The sequence below is a fragment of the Myotis nattereri genome (genome assembly GCF_964212035.1).
Source record: "Myotis nattereri genome assembly, chromosome: 4".
In the NCBI taxonomy this organism is placed as follows: Eukaryota; Metazoa; Chordata; class Mammalia; order Chiroptera; family Vespertilionidae; genus Myotis; species Myotis nattereri.
In genome coordinates this window covers 59,099,979-59,121,882 of record NC_138079.1, presented here as the reverse complement: position 1 = coordinate 59,121,882, position 21,904 = coordinate 59,099,979, and the positions used below count along the sequence as shown (strand labels likewise).

Genomic DNA, 21,904 nt, shown 5'->3' with positions numbered 1-21,904 from the left:
TCTCTCAGTGGCTCTCGCTAGTTGGTTTCCACATTAGGCATGATAAATGCATTTTAGAAACTGACAGTAAAAGATTAATACGCTCATAACCATCAAAGAGGACCTTTCACTGATTTCAAATAGCTTGCCCTCCCTTCAAATGCCAACCACTACCCCATCCAATTACTTACTCACGAAGGCTTCCTCATCTGTTGGCAAACGCATTGACATGCAGAAGTATGTGTCAGACTGTTAAGGAAAGAAAGACAAAATTCAAATTAAATTGCTGCTAGTCAAGAAGAAATAATAACGAGTCAAAGCACAGGTTATATGGCTGAGAAAGAACTACTAGACCAGACAGGTGAAGTTGCCTGCCACACCCTGGGTGCCAGGTTCATAAAGGGGCTAATGCTAGAACTTAGGTAGTCTAAAAGTTTTTCTAAGACTCTTCAAATCCTATTTATAAAACCAATTACCATGAGCAATATTTCTAATATGGCACAGTTAAAAGGAAACATTTTAGATGCTTATATGAAGAGTGATACAATTTATTAATGCATCTGATTTTAAAATGCTAGAAAATTGGTTTTGAACATATTTGCTATTTGAAAAATTAGGAATTTAATTTCTTTTTTCACTTTACAATTGTCCAAAATGTTAACTAGAAAAGTACAATGAGTAAAAGTTGGTGTTAAAATATATTATATTAGAGGCCTGGTGCATGAAATTCATGCACGGGGGAGGGGTCCCCTCAGCCCCGCCTGCACCCTCTCCAATCCCAGACCCTTCGGGGGATGTCCGACTGCCGGTAGTCAGACAGCCCTCTCACATCCTGGACCACTGGCTCCTAATTGCTCACCAGCCTGCCTGCCTGGTCTCCCATAACTGCCCGCCTCTCTGCTGGCCTAATCACCCCTCACTGCCCCCCCCCCCCATCGGCCAGGTTGCCCCCAACTGCCCCTCCCTGATGACCTGGTCACTCCTAACTCCCCCCCCCCGCCAGCCTGGTTCCCCCTTACTGCCTGCCCTGCTGAACTAGGCACCCCCACTACCCTTCTGCCGGCCTGGTCGCCCCTAACGGCCCCCCCTGCTGGCCTGGTCGCCCGTGCAGCCTGCTTGTTCAGTCATTTGGTCGTCCCTCACTAACCCCTCTGCTGGCCTGGTTGTAGGTAGCCATCTTGTGAGGGTATGAGGGTTAATTTGCATATTACCTCTTTATTATATAGGATTTGGTTGTTCTTCCTTATTTTTAACATTTTATGTAGTTTATTAAAGAAATCAACATTAATTCAATTATTCTTTCTTTTCTAGTTATTGGTCTTTTATCTAAATGACTACTTTTCTGCTATCAAATATATTAACATCAAGAATTTTTAGTAATAAAAATTGCAATTTAAGGGGAATGAGCTTCTTTTGATCTATGCATTCTTCTTCCTTAACGGAAATCCATATTCAGTAAAGTATGTGCTATGGTTAATAATATACCAAATACAAATAGAGATAACTCATTTAATAATTCATACTTCATGGATTATCACTGCACAGTGCTGGATCAAGAGACTACACAACATGAATAGAGGTCATTTGGGTTTCTCTAAACCTACTGGTAAGCATCAAAAGACTGCAGAATTGTACCTCTTATTTTATTTCTGTGTTGGGATTCAAGGAGGTTCAAATACACATAAAGCAAGTACATTATAATTTGAAAAATTATAGAAATATGGTTCAGTCTTCATTTCTACTTTGGTATATGCCATTTTTTCTCATTTGAGAAAACTGTTTCATTTCTTAAAAGACTTCATAATTATTTCAATTCACTCTTATTTTGCTAAGAAGGAAATGTTGAAGGTTTCACAGTGAGGAAGTTAAGCCACATAAATGCAGGAGATGTGAACTGTGTATCTAAAACCCACGAAATATACTGGCAAAATCATGCTCAAAGATCTCACAATCATGTACAAGATTGCTCATAAATATTTTCCAATCTCTGAATTACTAATTTACAAAATATTTCTACTCTGTTCTAACAAAAAAATAATAAGCTCAAGATTCTTTTCTATTTGCTCATCCTTGGCCATGAGTAAATCACTACCGGAAGATACTTAGTGACTACTACAGCTGCTATTGTTACCATTACTATTTCTAGCCAACAGTTATTGAATGCTTATAATGTGCCAGGCATGGTTCTCAACGTTTTATTTGTATTATATCATTTAATAAATAAAGCAATCCAATATGACAGATAATCTGTATTATGAACTCCATTGTAAAGATCCTAAGAAAGACAACATTAATTGAGAGCTTAGTATGTGCCACTACTGTTCTAAGCACTTCACATGTATTAATTATTTTATTCCTTAAAACACATTCTTATGATATAGGTAATGTTATTATCCCCATTGTAGAGATGAGGAAACTGAGGTAAACCAAGGTTAAGTAACTTTAGTTTATTCTAACCAAAACCTGACAATAGGCAGATAGGCTTCTGAACACCCTTCTTATTAGTGTGGTTACTTAAGAAAGTTGGCAACTAATCTTTTCTCTGTCTCTTTGAGATCTAAAGCTCCTACCACCTGGAACTGTCTTCTCACACTCAAGGAAGTAACTCTGCTCTGATTCTCAGCCAGGGAATGCCTGTTCTAACTTACATCACTGCTTCCTCTCATAAAGATAAGAGAAGTTTGTTATTCCTCTGGTTAAGTGCCAAGTCACAGGGACCAATTACCCCAACACCCCTCAGTCCCTATCTCTTAACACACCCAGCCTTTAAAAGGTCTCCTGTCTTTTGTGTCAGCAAAGCTGAGTTCAGTTTACACCTCTTCCCTATTGCAATAGTTAACATTGAAGAAGTCTGCCTTACCACTTTACTATCCACCTAGTTTACTTTTGACACTAACAAGTGCAGGAGCTGGGATCTGATCTGACATCAGTAGTCTGACTAACAATGCATTACAGATCATTCAAACCAATGTGAACAATTAATGACTTAAAGGCAAATATAAAAAATAAATTTAAAGTAGCAAACTATATATTTTTAACAAGGATCCAAAGGTTGCAATGTAATGCAAACCAAATAAAAGGTGTTTTAAATTTGGACTAATACTTTTTGGTTTTATTTTATCTTTGATTTTATTATAAGCCTCCTCAAGTTGTTTTTGGAAAAGACAAGTTATAGTCATAAACAGAAATATGAAATTCAGCAAGTGGGTTCTTTTGATAAAAGAAAAAAACAACTAAGCAAAACAATGGTTACACACATAAAACAAGGGAAACTATTACTTATATTGAAAATTGATCCGATCCATATAATAATTCTTGTTCTTATCATCAGCTAAGCAATTTAAAATGACAGAATAACATGGGAATGTCATTCTTCAAACAGTTTGTATTTCTTGGTTTATAACTTCTGTATTAATGAGAATGTGTTCAGATTTCAATGGTTTCTTTACTGTTATGTTAAAATCAGTTTAAAGAAGAAAAAAGTAGAGAAAGAAAAAGCTTGACCGGTGTGGCTCAGTTGGTTGGAGCATCGTCCTATACATCAAGAGGTCTCAATTCCTGGTCAGGGCACATACCCAAGATGCAGGTTCAATCTCTGGTAGGGGCATGTATAGGAAGCAACCAATCTATGTTTCTCTTTCACACTGATATTTCTGTCTCTCTCCAATTCTTCCTTTCTCTCTCTCTAACTCTCCCTGTCTCTTTCAAATCAACAAAAACATATCCTTAGGTGAGAAAAAGAATAATAAGAAGAGATAAAGGAGATACTCTGCAGAATAACTAGTCTGCAAAATTATTTTGTGAGAGCAAAGTCAAAATTAGGCATTGCATCAATGGTCTACCATATAAAGTGTGTCCCAAAATTCACGCAAGAAGTAATTTTGACAGAAACACAGGTTTATAATTAAAAATTGTAAATATTTTATTGATTCATAAAGTATACAGTATAGGGTTATGTATGGCCATAGCACATCGGGTAAATGGCCTCCACAGCTTTGCTGGCACATATGCATCTTTTGTTGAAATTTTCCATGACCGTTTTGCATAAATGTGGCTGAATTTCGATGAGGCTCATTTTCATCTTGATGGCTTGGTTAATCGACAAAATTGTCGCATTTGGGGTTCAGAAAATCCACGAGTGATTGTTGAGAAACAAATGCATCCACAACGTGTCACTGTTTGGTGCAGATTTTGGGCTGGAGGCATCATCGGACCATTCTTTGAAAATGTGGCTGCTCAGGCAATTACAAAAGAGTGTGTATGTGTCAGCAAAGCCGTGGAGGCCATTTACCCAATATGCTATTCCATACATAACCCTATCCTGTATACTTTATGAATCAATAAAAAATTTACAATTTTTAATTACAAATCTGTGTTTTCTCTCAAAATTACTTCTTGCGTGAATTCTGGGACACACTTTACCATTATACTACTATTCTGATTGAGGATTTTACTCATGAGCCATTTTTCAAGATAAAGAATAATTCTGTTAAAAGAAAAAAAAAGTGAAATTTTTTTTAAAAAAATAAGTACATTAAAGATACAGTGTGGCCCAGCTGGTGTGGTTCAGTGGTTGAGCACTGACCTATGAACTAGGAGGTCACAGTTAGATTCCCAGTCGGGGCACATGCCCGGGTTGCAGGCTCCATCCCCAGTGGGGGTGTGTTGGAGGCAGCTGATCAATGATTCTCTCTCATCACTGATGTCTCTCTCTCTCTTTCTCTCTCTCTCTCTCTCTCTCTCTCTCTCTCTCTCTCTCTCTCTCCCTTCCTCTCTAAAATAAATAGAATATATTTAAAAATACAGTGTGGATCAAATCAATAATTAGCTTTCAGCTGAAAGCTCTGAAGACCACAGTTCAATAGAGCAGGGACTAGCTAAAGGTATTTAATTCTTTTTTTCTGCAACTGTAAAAGGTACCAGTAATTTTGATCTGGAGTATTCTAGTTCCATAGTTTGGTTTCTAGAATTAGGTTGAGAGCTTAAGATCCAGGAGCTCAAGATCCATGTAAAAAAAGATGCACCCCAAAGAGTCATTTACCTGGCACAACTGGAGAAGCCTACTCTTAAAGATGCTGCAGGGCCAACAAGTTCTGTCTCCCTCTGACTGGCTGAGTATGAGGAGAACTCTTTTTTGTTCATGTTCTTCTCCCAATTGTTCCCTGAATGGTCTAACAAGCACTGCAACTTCTTTTTTCTTTTCTTTTCTTTTTTTTTTTTTTTTTTACAGAAATGGGAACAAATTCACAGAAATGCTTTTGATCTACCTAAGGCCACCCAGGTAGGTAGTGTCAGAGTTAGGAATAAAAGTCTTTGAGTTTATGCCTTCATGACTATTACAGATAATTATATATCTTTTTTGCTACTTAATAATTTTTTTAAAAAATTTTTCAATTACAGTTGCTATTCACTATTAGTTTCAAGTTTTAAACTAGTTAAATTGTGATTCTGGAGAGTTTTTCCACCTTTATACCTCTGTTTTTTGTAACTATGAGACTAAATCCTATATTTTAAATAACATTTAAGGTTCTTCATAAGTAAATGAACAACTATTTTTTTAATAGGATGTGTAACTTGAAGAATGGATAGGGCAATAGCCTTTCCCAAACTATTATGAGCTCATCAAAACAGATTTATTTCTATAGCATGTCACCATGAATAGTTGCTTTACATTTAAATTCCATGCTGTAAGCAGTTGGTTTAAGAATTTAAGACTATAATAATGTGTTACCACATAGTTAACTACCACCAACCCTGGGAATGCAAAACACACACACACACACACACACACACACACACACACACACACACACTAAAACCTCCTGAGGCAACAATATTAAGTGGAATGATACATTTCTTAAAGTAATAAAATCATGACATCACTAATATGTGCAAGTAACCAGTTGTGTTTTTCTTTTTTGCAAGATGAACACCAGGAACAATATTTAACAATGCCCCGATTAGGTAAATATGACCCCACAACCTCTGTCATTCAACAAGATAAAAAGATTCAAATGACTTAAACATACAATTGGTACTTAGCATATGATACCTTGAGGGAGAACCCTGGTCGTGCATCGTACTTCAATCTAGAAGATTTCCATCATAATTATTTCCCATGATAACGCCGCCATGTAGGTATTACTGACACTTTTAATGATGGAAAAACTTAAGTTCGAGAAGACAAATGAATTGTTTGTGATTTAAAAAAGTTCTGGAAACTGATGAAATGGAATATGAACCCAGTTCACTAAAGCACTTCTCTTTCCACTATGGGAAGACAAATAATAAAAAAGGGGGAGAGGTGGGCAGAGAATAATCAAAGAAGTTATACCAGTATGTATGTATGCATAATCCATGGACACAGACAACAGTGTGGTGAAGGCCTGGAGTGGGGCAAGAGCCAGGTGTGTGTGCGTGGGGGGAGGGGAATGAGAGGAAAATGGGGGACAGCTGTAATACTCTCAACAATAAATATAAATTTTTTAAAAAGGCTATTTTCAAGCCCCTTTAATATTTGAAAAGAAAATGACAGTTCTTAGGCACAATGTTAGTTGTTTACTTGATTAATGGGAGAAATAAAGGAATCAAAGATGTATAAAATTTAATGAGTTTTTGTTCAAGTCCTCAAAATTTCCAATAGCACTTGAAAACATGTCATGAAAGCTTGTCAACGAACTGCAAAAAGCCAGACTAGAGCCACAGCTATCTAATTCTGTCACTATTTTGATTCTGCAAAGTAAAGCTATTGGAAAACATATACATAAATCAGATCAATGTTTCTCTCTAACACATTCTGAAGACACAAAAACAGCACCTTACTGCCCATCAGAGTAGTTCCTTCGTTCGAATACCCTGTCCTAGAAAGGATGCTTCTATAATTCACCCCACACTACCAGCACAACCTTTCACAATTTTCCATATATCATCATCATGAACCCTCTTTTCCTCTCTCGGGGAAGAACACTGTAGCTGAGCTTGGAGCCAGGGGACTGTCTATAAAATACTGTAGATTCAAACGGCTAGCATAATGCTCAGCTGCACAAAAAGGGAGGCATAACCTATGAGTGCACACAGCCAGGCTCCCGGTGCTGGCTGCTGCGGCACAGCAGCCAAATCTGAATCGAGCGGGACATGGTCTCGCTGATGCCTCTTTACTGCTCCTGAAAAAGCACATTTTTTTTCTGACAAAAGAAGATTGTGTGCTAGGAATGAAAACAAATGTGCCTATTAGTAAAGAACTCCTACTATATTCTATTATTACCCATTTTAAGCTGAGTTCTCAATGCAGACAGTAACAGTAAAACCTTGTTTACGTTATTTAAGAAAAGAGTGCTCTTTATTTTGATTTAGTCACTTGGGAGACAACAGAGATACAGTGCTTTCTATGGAATAAGTAGTTAATAACGCCAACTGCCTATTTAAATCAATACGGGACAAACAAAACCATCTGTATACGACTCCATGGGAAAACTGTTCACATGAAACCAGTAATTTTTGTTTGGGGAAACCAGAGGTACCATTCAGATGCTAGTGCTGAGCGCTATGATCTGATCCTGACTGGATAATATCCTCACTGCCCTTTTATTGTTCAGGCTTAAGGAGTCCCTGCAGACCACCTTCCTTACAGAGACTGCTCAGTGTGGTGACACAAATAGGTGTACAGATAGATAGACCACATGATCCTTTTGCTTATTTTGTGGCTATTTGCAAATTGGTTGTAACCCACAGAAATATCACATTGTGTACAGTATGGTCTCTGGTAACTCTTCTCTTGTCAGCTAACCAGAGCAGTGGAACCATCTCATGGTGGCAACGGTGACTTTGTGCCTGTTTGAAAATAGGTAGATACCGTTCTACTAACGCAGATCATGCACATTTTAAATCCAATCCAGAAAAACCATGAAGGATCCATGAAGCCCTACACATGTTCACATACTCACTCTGGGTTAAATTACTTAAATTCTCCAAAGAACTGGTGGAAATCTCCGGGACGGACCGTGGTTCTTGCCAGACCAACAAGAGAAAAGTACAGAAAGTGTTCAGTCCTCTTTGACAAGAATGTGAGTTATATTGAAAGGAAGAAAACAATTGGAAACTTATTTTTTTCAAGTTTTCTTTGAATTGATCCAGATAGAAGATACAATCAAATTGGTATTTCCCAAGGCAATTTTAGTACATGCATATCAAGCTTATACTGACTCAGCGGTCTTTGTAGTTTCAACTTTATCCTAGTATGAGAGGATTAGAGCAAAGGAAAACTATATCAAAGCATAGATGATTTTCTGCAGCAAAGAACTCAGGTTTAAAAAATTTACCTCTCTGAAACCAGAACTAAAGATACTTAAGTACAGATTTTCTTTTGTTAAATCTTTTGTTAAATCTTTCTCGTACCATGTGAATTAAAAAATATGTTGTCCCTTTTTTATATTTATTAGGCTCTGGAAGAAATAGTTACAGTGAAGATTTGATGTTAAACCCTTCCTAAGTGACTATAAAAGAGGATTCTCCAAAGTGCTCTACTCTTGTCCTTACCATTAAGCTAAGTTCCATTCCCACCAACTTTTTGGATGTTTATCCTAACCTACAATGCAATCTTGTTATAAGAATATCTGCTAGCACCCTAAGCATTTAGAATAATATCTGGCACATACTGGGAACTCTATAAATATCTTTTGAATTTTGCATGGATCACCTTCTTCCTTTGGTGGCAATAAACTAAGTTTAAGAAACGCTGAACTGAAACCTGTGTTATAAATGTTGCCTAATTAGGGTTTTACACAGCATCCCTTTTTCATAAGAATTTTATCCTTCAGTTGATTAATCCCAGGATCCCATTTGCATTTTTAAACTATAATCACATTGTGGCTGATGATGACAAGATGCTCCATGCCAAGTAGCTGAAATCGGAGCCGCTTTCCTGGCAAGGGCTCTTCTTTGGGAATCACCAATGTGTACTAGCAAATGATGAAGAAAAAATATTTTGGTGAGGGAACACCTCTGTCTTAGAGCTTGCACACAGTTTCATTTCAGAGGAAACCAGAAGGAACATACTGATAATCCTATATAATAAAAGCCTAATATGCTAAGTGTCCGGTCGGCTGTTCAACCAATCAAAGCGTAATATGCTAATAATATGCTAAGGCTGCTCAACCGCTTGCTATGATGTGCACTGACCACCAGGAGGCAGAGAGTCGACTGGTTGACCAGTCACTATGACGTGCACTAACCATCAGGGGGCAGATGCTCTGACTAGTAGTTAGCTTGCTGCTGGGGTCTGGCCAATCAGGACTGAGCGAGATGGGCTGGACATGCCCTGGAGCCCTCCCGCAGTTCCTTCCCAGCTGGCCAACCTCCCGCGTCCCTCCCTGGCCCCGACCATGCACTGGTGGGGTCCCTTGGCCTGGCCTGCACCCTCTTGCAATCTGGGACCCCGCGGGGGATGTTAGAGAGCCGGTTTTGGCCCGATCCCACAGGCCAGGCCGAGGGACCCCACTGGTGCACAAATTTATTAAAGAGGCTGTTCTGACTCCATTGTATGCTCTTGCCTCCTTTGCAAATATTAATTGAGTATAATGGCTTGGGTCAATTTCTGGATCCTTTATTCCAGTGGTTCTCAACCTGTGGGTCACAAACAATGAAAATACATCCTGCATATCAGATATTTACATTACGATTAATAACAGTAGCAAAATTACAGTTATGAAGTAGCAACAAAAATAATTTTATGGTTGGGGATCACCACAACATGAGGAACTGTATTAAAGGGTCGCAGCATTAGGAAGGTTGAGAACCACTCTAATTAGAAAAGAGGATCAGAGTGATTATTTCCATCCAATATAACTAGAACCATGACAGAGATAAGTACAGGATAGTACTGGGCCCCAGGGGAGTGTACCTCGCACAGACAGGAAAAGGTAATTAGAAAGACTCCTAGAGTACATGCCCTTGACCGGAATCAAACCTGGGACCCTTCAGTCCACAGGCCGACGCTCTATCCACTGAGCCAAACCAGTCAGGGCTCTTCTCCTCTCTTCTTTTTCCCTAGAAGAAGGAAAGGAGAAAGGCAGAGAGTTTTGAATCCATACCAAAAGGAGGGAAAAAGAACTCTCAATGGACACAGAGCAGTCCAAGTAAGACCCCAGAGGCTTGAAATAGTGTACAAGTTGGGGAATTATGATGTGTTCCAACCATAAAGTGAAAGAAAGGATGGAAGGAGATGAGGTTGGAGAAAGGGGTCCCAGGCTGTCCTAACATGGAAGTCATTATAAAGCCTCTCTTTCCCACACTCCCTCCTCACTCTCTTTCTCCCTTTCACCAGGTTCATCTATTTGCTTTAAAATAACCCCTCAATTGAAAATTGAAAACAATTCAGGAAGATTTGCAACATAAATGGCATCTGCGAATGCTCTGGAAACTAATCCGTTATATACATCATTCTTTTTGAGGTTGTTTTATCTTCCTTCTAAAGAGCCCTGACTGGTTTGGCTCAGTGGATAGAGCATCGGCCTGCGGACTGAAGGGTCCCAGGTTCGATTCTGGTCAAGGGCAGGGAGAGGATGGGGGAGAGGATGGGGGAGAAGATGAGGGAGAGGATGAGGGAGAGGATGAGGGAGAGGATGAGGGAGAGGATGAGGATGACCAGAATCGAACACTCTCCTAGAGCAGAGTACATGCCCTCACCCCTCCCTCTCCTCAAATTGTGCACCTGGCCTCTAGTGGTATATAACTGATGACCAAGGCACAGCAGGGGTAACAGTGGTGGGATCCTCCTTGGCTCCCTGGTTATGGGGCGGGGGGGAGGGAGTTACGCGAAGGGAAGTGTACTGTTCTGAACAGGGAGTTGCTGAAAATCTATGCTACTCACCTTCCCTAAGCTTAAGCCAGTGGTTGATGCTTTTCACTAAGTTTCTCTAAATATGGAAACTGTCAATTTTCTGAACTGTTGTGTCAACAGTCACTAGCCACAACTATGTTCCTCTCCTTTAGCACAGCTGACTGGAAAGGAACTATATTTATCAATCTGTTCAGCAGGCCTAGCCATCTTGAGGGAAATAAGAGTGGGAAAGCTAATTCAATTCTAGGTAAAATGAAGATAACTGTGACTTCTGCAAAGTGATACTTTTCCTTTAAAAGAAGAGGTACAACAGGCATGGAGTACTTCTGTTTAATGATGAAGTCACACATTTAACTATGATGAAGGGCAGGATCATTCTGCTCCTCTCCACCTCCCTCACAGTGATTCCATTACCTACTCACTTCCCTCAGACTTGCAACTCATAAAGAAAACATTATAGCAGGTTTGCATCCTTTGCCTTGACTTCTAAGAGGAACTATAAAATCAAATACAAAAATATTCTTTGGACCCCTCTTTCCTTTTTTCTCTGCAGGTCATAAACATCTCTGTTTCACAATTGGCGTTACAACAAAGCTCCTTGTTTGCTAGTCTGTCTCCTGCTATTGGCCTGTGTTTTAAGGGCTGAAGCCTTGATTTATTCTTGTTTGTATTCCCAAAGATCACCTGGCATAAGAACTGGGTATGCAGTGCATGTAGGTTGACTTGGTCTGTTGAATTCTCTTATGCTACATGACTAATAACCTTTCATAAAGGGCCTATTCCTCCTAATATAGCTCCAGAGCATTGAGTCATTTTTTCCTTTAAGGACTTTATTTATGCTTTTAAAAAAGCTATCAAAACAAGTTTATCCCACTGTAATTTTCCAACTTCCACTGAAAGACAAATATTCATAATTCAAGGAAAGGAACGATTCTACAAAGGTTGTCTTCTCTTTGTATTTTAACTCCCAGGGGTAGGTACTTGTCATATAGTTAATGGGGTTTTTATAATAATGAACCTAGTAGCTGTAGAAATTGCAAATGCCCATTTTCCAGACATGTTTTTACTTGTCATCAGTTCATTTTACATTGCAAACATAAATACTGCACTTCCGTGCATATTGTCCTCCTTTAAGCCAAATTGGAAAATTCCTAATAAATGAAAAAGTAAATTTAATGCTTGAAAATCTGCTTTATTTTCTTATTTTTCTGAAACTTATATACACATTCAACCTAAGTACAACAAAACTAAATGATCTTAAATTATCATTATATAATTAGCTTTCTATAGTCAATGACCCCTAGTAGGCATTATAAGAAAACTTGACCTTTTATATCCAGCAGTACCTCTGCAGAGGCCAAAGGAGAATATCCAGCATGTAGAGTACTTCCCTGCTTTTATAATCCTGCTTTGGTATTTTTAAATCTATAATAAAAGCATAATGTACTAGTTAGACCGGACGTCCTTCTGTCCTTCTGGACAAAGCCGGGGCTGCGAGGGAAGCCCAGATCCCAGGTGCCTGCCTGTGGCCAGAGGGAAGCCCAGATCCCGGGTGCCAGAGGGAAGCCAGTTTCGGCAGCCAGGGGAAGGAAGGCCTACCCTTGCATGATTTTAGTGCATTGGGCTCTAGTATTTAAGTAATGATACAATGGACCGAAACCGGTTTGGCTCGGTGGATAGAGCGTCAGCCTGCGGACTGAAAGGTCCCAGGTTTGATTCCGGTCAAGGGCATGTACCTGGGTTGCGGGCACATCCCCAGTAGGAGATGTGCAGGAGGCAGCTGATCGATGTTTCTCTCTCACTGATGTTTCTAACTCTCTATCTCTCTCCCTTCCTCTCTGTAAAAAATCAATAAAATATATTTTTTAAAAAAAGTAATGATACAATGGAAACCTCCAAAAATAAAGTGACCCTAGGCTTCTCTTAGCATCTGAGAGGCCCTGAGCAGAGAAGCTGAGTCTCCCTGAAGGAGGGGAAGAATCAGATAAACAAAGGTAACAGGAAGATCCCCAGATTTGAAAACTCTGTTTGAACAAAACCCAGAGATGGAAGCAAGCATGGTGAGGCAGAGGCAGAGTGGTGACTGGACTAACAGGCACAGAGGTGACACTTCAGGGAGTTCTGAGAAAGGAAACTGGATAGGCTGAATAAAGCCGGGGAAAGAAATAAAGCCAGAGATGAAAATGTAGATATGGCTAGTGACTGAAGGGGGAGGGGCATGAAATGCTGAGGGTAGTCCTTTCGAGGAAGAACACTTGGAGGGAACTGAGAATGAACAATGAGGATGCAATGGGAGGAAGTCAATGGAGTCTGGAAACAAACCAGGAGGTGTTGCTACCCATTTGGGTTAAGTCTGTAACAGGAAAGGAGCAATGGAAATCCAGGCATCCAGCCAGCCACTGGTCCCATATATCTAACTATCCCACAAATATACACTGAGTCCACTACTGCCAGGTCCTGGACTAGACAGGGGCATACAATGGTGAGCAGAAACAGATATTTCCTGCCCTCACATGGTCTGCAGTCTGACGAGGAAACAGAGGCACGTTTTGAGTAATGACATGAACAAATGTAAAATTGTCATTGGAAAGGGTACCCTGAAAAGAGGCATGAGGTGCTATGAGACCTATGACAGCGCTCTGAAAAGTGGGGGTGGGATGGAGAAGTAGGAGGGAATAGGAGGTGGTCCAGAAAAGCTCCTCTGAGAAAATGATGCTCAGGTTGAGGTCTGGAAGCTAGGAAGACATTACCCAACAGGGAAGGTGAGCAAGAACAGAGCAGGGGCAAAGAGCCGACAGGCAGTGTAGGAAGCACAGGGAATGAAGGAAACCACTGTCATTGTGACAGGACGGAAAAGGAACAATTTGAAAGACATTTCAAAGGATGAAGTAAAAAGATTACAGACACCGAGAATTTAAACCATTAAGGAGGTAGACAGTCTAATGTGGTTCCAACCATTTCAACCAAGGAGATAAGATGTTCATGTGCCTAATCAACCTGTATTTGCTCATGTGCTTTGTGCCTTGACCAAAGAACCCAACCAATAAATATTTAATCTACACAAATATTTATTAGGCCCCGTGCAAGGCACTGGGAATACAGCCTTAACTAGATAATCTATATTACATCACATGGATCATCAGCAAACTTGCTTTCCTACATATACTCAAGAGCAGAGGAGGTAGGCATAGATTCATGAATGATCAATTAATCAATGAATATTCACTGAGTACCTTCTATGTAAAGACATTATACAAAATACTCTGTAAATAGTATCTTGTCTGCAGCACAGGCATGAGCTGGCTTCTTTGAAATATAGATGTTGTTTGCTCAGTATGAGCCTGAACTGACAAAAATATGCACAAGGAAGAATACGATGCAGTCACTGGTTTCAGAGACCCTTCAGTGTGAAGGATTTAAAACATGAAAATGAATCACTGACAGCACAATACAACAGGTCTGTAAGAGTGATGCAAATTATCATGGCCTTCCGATCAGATCAGTTTCAGGCAATCTGGTAGGTTCACAGGAAAAGGGAACCATATTCTGTAAGTTAATGAGTGGGGTCTGGTTTCAATAAGTGAAGATGCAGGGCAAATACATTTAACAGTCAGAATAACACCAGGAGATTCAACAGCATCTAGGAATAGCAGGCGAAGTGTGGCAGAAAATGGGGGATTAGGTAGGAGATGCAGAGAACGGAACTTAAAGCAGCACTGATGGGGATGATAGGGTTAAGAATTTAAAAACCATTTTGTATTATGGAGTGGTTAGGACAACAGAAAAAAACTATTTGTTTTAAACTTCTTTGACTGCATTACAGTCACCTTCTTAATGCCTGCATTTACCAGGCTGCCAATCTATTTTCTTTCTTACATTTACTGTGTCTGCCTTCAAAGTCTGAGGCAAGTAGTTTAAACAATAAAATTTCTGTGAATACTGCCTTAGTATTTATGGAAAATACATTAAGGACAAAAAACTAAATACTTTAACATGTCCAAAATGGAGAAGCTAAATATTATAACTAATATATAACATCAATTGCATAAATAGTGAGGTAAACAAAGAATTTACATTTTTATAAAAGCAAAATGATCACTCATTTGTAAGCTAATGATTTAACCATAGTTCAGTACAGCTTACCATACAAAATAATTCTTATTTCCATAAATGGTGAAGGCTAAAATATTTTAGTGGTATTTTCCTACTTGTATTTAATTTGATGTCAGGTTTTTTTAAAGAGTTTGCTGATTCTATTTCCAAATTAAAACATTTAAAAATAATCAATTAAGCTTTTTTCAGTTATTTATAAAATTGTTAAAGAAAGGGATGAAAGCATTAACTGTGTGCACATCTGAGATCTATAAAAGGAAATATTCCAACCTCTCAGAAACATCATTTGCCCTTTGTAAATTGATGTTGCCATGGCCAACGTTTTCATTTAGTACTGGATTAGCTGAGGGTGGGAGGATGACACAATGTATAGCAGCAATGTACTTACTCATTATTGTTAGATGCCTCCCTCTTTAAAAATGCTCTCAGGTTTGTTGGGTGGGGTGACTTTTGCACACCAAGACACAGCTCTTCCCTTAATGCATATGTCAGATTTGTCCCGTTAGACTTGATTAAGTAGAATATATTATCTGTGAAAAGCAATCTGTGCCTTGAAAAAGTATGTTCTGCAATTTCGCTTAAAGAATGCAACATGCATGCAGCATGGTTCCTAATGCTCCTCTTGAATAGGGTTACTGAAATGTTAATTCAGCTTTGGAAGATTATACGCCTCTAGGAACTTATCCATTTCACTCAGGTAGTCCAACTTGTTAGCATGTAGTTGCTCCTAGTACTTTCTTACAATCCTTTGTATTTCCAAGTCATCAGTTGTTACTTCTCTTTCATTTCTGATTTTATTTTAGTCTTCGCTCATCTTCTTGAAGAGCCTGGTTAAAGGTTTGCCAATCTTGTTTATCGTTTTTTATTTTTTTTAAAAAAAGCAGCTCTTGAGTTTAATTGATATTTTGTATTGTTTTCTTTTAGACTCTACATCATTTATTTCTGTTCTGATCTTTTATTTCCTTTCTTCTACTCATTTTGGGATTTTTTTGTTTTTCTTTTTCTAGTTACTTTAGGTATAAAGTCAGATTGTTTGAGATTTTTCCTATTTTTTAAGGTAGGCCAGTAATCCTATGAATTTCCCTCTCAGGACTACGTTCGCTGTGTCCCACAGATTTTTTTTCTTCTCATTCTCATTTGTTTCAAGGAATCTTTTTATTTCTTCCTTGATCACATAGTTAACCCATTCATTGTTTGATAACATGTTATTTAGCCTTCATGTCTTTGTGTGTTTTTCAGTTTATTTCCTTGTGATTGATTTCTAGCTTCATACCATTATGGTCAGAGAAGATGCTTGATATGATTTCAATCTTCTTAAATATACTGAGACTTGTTTTCTTTTCTAATAGGCAGTCTAAGCTAGAAAATGTTCCATGTGCACTTGAAAAGAGTATATATTTTGCTGCTTTGCGGTGAATGCTCTGAAAATATTAATTAAATCCATCTGATCTAGTGTGTCATTTCTAGAAACATACAATCTTACAGAACTGAAACAGGCAGAGTCAGAGAATCTGTATAGACAGATTACAACTAATGAAATGGAAGCAGTAATAAAACACTCCCAACAAACAGAAGTCCTGGACCGATTGTCTTCATAGGCAAATTTTACCAAACATTCAAAGAAGTACTAAAAGCTATCTGTCTCAAACTATTCTAAAAATTTTAAGAGGGACTTCCAAGCTCATTTATAAAGCCAACATTATCACACTTATGAAACCAGATAAAGACCCCACGAAGAAAGAAAATTTTAAGCCAAAATCCTTGACTAACATAGATGCTAAAGCCCTCAACAAAATATTAGCAAACAGATTCAGCAATAGATTAAAGCAATCATACACCATGATCAAGTGGGATTTATTTTGGGGATGCAAGGCTGATACAATATCTGCAAATCAATAAGTGTAATACTCTACATAAACAAAATGAAGAAAAAAATCACATGACCATATCCACAGATACAGAAAAGGCATTTAATAAAATCCAGCATCTATTTATGATGAAAACTATCAGCAAAGTGGGAATAGCTCAAAAAAATAAAGACCATAAGTGACAATGGGCAAATACTACAAGCTTTTTCCTTATGACTGGGAAAAAGACAGGGGTGTCTTTTTTCACCACTCTTATTCAACATAGTACTGGAAATCCTAGCCATAGCAATCAGAGAAAAAGAAGAAATGAAAGGCATCTAAATTGGAAAGAAATAAGCAAAATTGCCATTATTTGCCGATGGCATACACTATATAAAGAGAACCAAAAAATTACTAGAACTGATCAATGAATTCAGTAAAGCAGCAGGATATAAAAAGAAATATTCAGACATCAGTTGTATTTATATGCACCAATAATGAACTATCCGAAAGGGAAACTAACAATTCCATTTACAATTGCATTTTTTTAAAAAAACACCTAGGAAAATAAATTTAACCAAGAATGTAAAAGACCTGTAGTCGGAAAATTAAAAGACACTGACTAAACAAACTGAAGAAGATACAAATAAGTGGAAGCTTATTCTATGTTCATGGAGAGGAAGAATTAACATAATATGTCCATACTACCCAAAGCAATCTATAGATTCAATGCAATTGCTATCAAGATACCAATGGTGCCCGGCCAGTGTGGATCAGTGGTTAAGAATCAACCTATGAACCAGGAGATCAAGGTTCAATTCCCAGTCAGGGTACATGCCCAGGTTGTAGGCACCATTCCAAGTAGAGGGCATGCAGGAGGCAGCTGATCAATGATTCCCCCTCATCAGTGATGTTTCTATCTCTCTTTCCCTCTCCCTTCCTCTAAAACTCAATAAAAATGTATATTTTTAAAAAAAGATACCAATGGAGTCCACCTGCTGTTGCTCAATGGTTGAGCACTGACCTATGAACCAGGAGGTCAAGGTTCGATTCCCAGTCAGGGCACATGCCCAGAGTTGTGGGCTCAGTTCTCTGTGGGGGTCATGCAGGAGGCAGCCAATCAATGATTTTCTCTCATCATTCATGTTTCTCTCTCTTTCTCCCTCTTCCTTCCTCGGTGAAAAAGAAAAGAAAAAAATCTTACATATATATACACACACATGCACATATGTATATATAATATACTAATGAGGTATTTCACAGAATTAGAATAAATAATCCAAAAATTTATATGGAACCACAAAAGATCCCAAAGAACAAAGTTGGAGGAATCACGCTACCTTATATCAAATTATACTACAAGGCAACAGTAATCAAAACAGCATGGTACTGGCATAAAAACAGATATAAAGATCAGCAGAACAGAAAAGAGAGCCCAAAAATATACCCACACTTTTATAATCAATTAACACTTGACAAAGGAGGCAAAAACATATAATGGGGTAAAGATAGTCTATTAAGTAAATGATGTTGGGAAAATTGGACAGATACATGTAAAAAAATAAAACTAGATCACCTTCTTATACCATACACAGGAATAAACTCAAAATGGATTAAAAACTTAAATGGTAGACTTGAAACCATAAAAATCCTAGAAAAAAACCATAGCGGTGAAATCTCAGACATTTTTTGTAGCAAATATTTTTTCTGGTATATCTTCTCAGGCAAGGGGAAGAAAAGAAAAAATAAACAAATGGGACTATATCAAAGCAAAAAGTTTCTGCACAGCAAAGGAAACCATCAAAAATTGAAACGACAACCCAATGAAAAGAAGAACATATCTGCCAAAGATATATCTGGTAAGGGGTTAATATCCAAAATTTGTAAAGAACTTATAAAACTCAATACCAACAAAACAAACAATCCAATCAAAAAAAATAGGCAAAGGACTTGAATAACATTTCTCCAAGGAGGACATACAGATGGCCAATAGACATATGAAAAGATATTGATGTCACTAATCATCAGAGAAATGCAAATTAAAACCATACTGAGATATCACCTCACATCTGCCAGAATGGCTATCATCAATAAATCAACAAAAATAAATAAATAAATCAACAAACAAGTGCTGGCGAGGATGTGGAAAAAAGGAAGCCTCATGCACTGTTGGTGGGAATGCAGAATGGTGCAGCCATTGTGGAAAGCAGTGTGGAGTTACCTCAAAAAATTAAAAATGGAACTGCCTTATGACCCAGTGATTCCACTTCAGGAATATATTCAAAGAAACCCAAAACACCAATTCAAAAGAATATATGCACCCCTCTGTTCATAGCAGTGTTATTTATAATAGCCAATATTTGGAAGCAGCTCAAGTGCCCATTAGTAGATGAGTGGAAAAAAGGTTTGGTACATTTACACAATGGAATACAACTCGGCCATAAAAAAGAAGGAAATTTTACCTTTTGTGCCAGCATGGATGGACCTGAAGAGTATTATGCTAAGTGAACTAAGTCGGTCAGAGAAAGACAAGTATAACATGATCTCACTTATACATGGAATGAACAAAATAAACTAACAACATAGAAACATACTCTTGATAGAGAACAGATGGACAGCCGTCAGAATGGAGGGGGTTGGAGGCTGAGTGAAAAAGGTGAAGTGATTAAACAACGAAACAAAACAATAACTATAAACATAGACAACAGCATGGTGATAACCAGAGGGAAAGGGGTAGGTGGCAGGGGTATAAGAGGGTGTAGGGGGAATAAATGGTGATGGAAGGAGATTTTATTTAGGGTTGTGAACACACAATACATTATATAGATGATGTATTATAGAATTATATACCTGAAACTTACATAATATTATTAAATAATGTCACCCCAATAAATTCCATAAAAGAAAAACACACCCAAAAAAGAAATATTAATTCAGATTACATATTTCTGAAAATAAATAAAACAAAGAGGACGTCTGTGATGGCTGATGAGTGCAGAAGGAAACACTTTTCTCACTAATGTGGAAAGATAAGCATGATTGCCTTCCAAAAATATTTTCAGACTGACTGTAATGGAATAATGACCTCCTGCAAATCTAGCTCTACTTGTTTTTAAACATGTACTAAATTTCCTAAATTCTTTAATTAATCAGGACCTCTTAATAGCACTGTTGCAAAGCAGAGGAAGAGTAATTAAAAATTTATCAGGCATTTTGTGGAAAACCCCTCTAGAGATTTCTAGAACATTAGGGGTTTATATCTGAAAGGTAGAAGATCCTTTGTGTTGTCACTCTTTTTTTAGTGATACTGTTTATTTCTTTATTAACTTTTAAACATCTACACTAATAAAAGAGAAACATGCAAATTGGTGTCACTCCACTACCCTTTCCATTGCCTAATCAGGGCGATATGCAAATTAACTGCCAGCCAAGATGGCGGCCGGCAGCCAGGCAGCTTGAAGCTAACATGAGGCTTGCTTGCTTCAGTGACGGAGGACTCCAACGTTCCCCGCCTGCCGCTGTGGCCTCTGAGCTTGCAGTTTGAAACATTATACAAATATAGAAGCTAAACAAAACCCCAGAAACCTACTTTCAGCCAGCCAGGATCTCAGAGCTGGAGTTGAAACAGTGTTTCGATTATAGAACCCAAACAAACCAGATACCTGCTTTCAGCAGCTGAGGCCTAAGACCTGGAGCCAGGCCTCAGAGCTAAAGCTGGCCCAGAATAAAAAGAAAAAAACAAAAAGGAGCGGTTGGGAGCTTCAGTCACCCGCCAGCCTGAAAACAGCCCTCAGCCCCTCACCCAGGCTGGCCAGGCACCCCAGTGGGGACCCCCACCCTGAAGGGTGTGTGACCAGCTGCACACAGCCATCATCCCCTCACCCAGGCTGGCCAGGCACCCCTGTGGGGACCCCCACCCTGATCCAGGACACCCTTCAGGGCAAACTAGCTGGCCCCACCCATGCACCAGGCCTCTATCCTATATAGTAAAAGGGTAACATGCCTCCCAGCACCGTGATAAGCGGAGCCGCGAGACCTCCCGGCACCGGGATCAGCGTGACAGGGGGCAGCGCCCAAACCCTCTGATCTCCCTGCGGCTCTGTGTGTGACAGGGGGCGGGGCCACAACCTCCCTAACCGCCCTGCTCTGTTCGTGACAGGGGAAGGCGCCCCAAGCCCCTGATCAGCCCTGCTCTGTGCCTGATAGGGGGGAGCTTCCCAACCCCCTGATTGCCCTGCAGCTCTGTGTGTGACAGGGTGCGGGGCCCCAACCTCCCCCCACCCCCCGCAAGGACCCTGCTCTGTGTGTGATGGGGTAGAGCTATAACCTACCCATCAGCCCTGCCCTGAGTGTGACAGGGTGCGGCGCCCCAACCCCCTGATCCTCCCTGCTCTGTGTGTGACAGGGGGCAGTGCCCCAACTCCCCTATCGGCCCTACTCTGTGAGTGACAGGGGGGTGCTCCTCAAGCCCCTGATCAGCCCTGCTCTGTGCGTGACAGGAGAGAGCTCCCCAACCCCCTGATCAGCCCTGCTCTGTGTGTGACGGGGGGAGCTCCCCAACCCCCTGATCGACCCTGCTCTGTGCGTGACAAGAGGGAGCTCCTCAACCCCCTGATCGGCCCTCCTCTGTGTGTGACAGGGGGGAGCTCCCCAACCGCCTGATTGGCCCTGCTCTGTGCATGACAGGGGGCGGTGCCCCAACCCCCCAATCGGCCCTACCCTGAGCGTGACTGAGGGTGGCATCGCAACCTCCCGATCCGCCCTGCTCTGTGCATGACAGGGGGCGGCATTCCAACTCCCCAATCATCCCTGCTCTGAGCCCGACCAGGCAACTCCCCAATCATCCCTGCTCTGAGCCCAACCAGGGGTTGCACCTAGGGATTGGGCCTGCCCTCTGCCACCCAGGAGCAGGCCTAAGCCAGCAGGGTGTTATCTCCCTAGGGGTCCCAGACTGCGAGAGGGCACAGGCCGGGCTGAGGGACTCCCCTCCCTCCCGAGTGCACAAATTTTTGTGCACCGGGCCTCTAGTCCTATATAATAAAAGCCTAATATGCTAAGTGTCGGATTGACCAGCTGGCCATTCTACCAATCAAAGTGTAATATGCTAATGATATGCTAAGTCTGCTCA

General features: G+C 39.8%; 1 protein-coding gene across 1 annotated transcript in view; it reads right to left on the bottom strand.

Annotated features, from left to right (window-relative positions):
* The window catches only part of PAM (peptidylglycine alpha-amidating monooxygenase), a 272,140-nt gene that overhangs the window by 114,979 nt on the left and 135,257 nt on the right, over positions 1-21,904 (bottom strand). Inside the window, exon 5 of the mRNA XM_081089059.1 lies at positions 171-228. Coding sequence (XP_080945185.1) covers positions 171-228 — 58 coding nt within the window. The remainder of the gene's footprint in view (positions 1-170; positions 229-21,904) is intronic.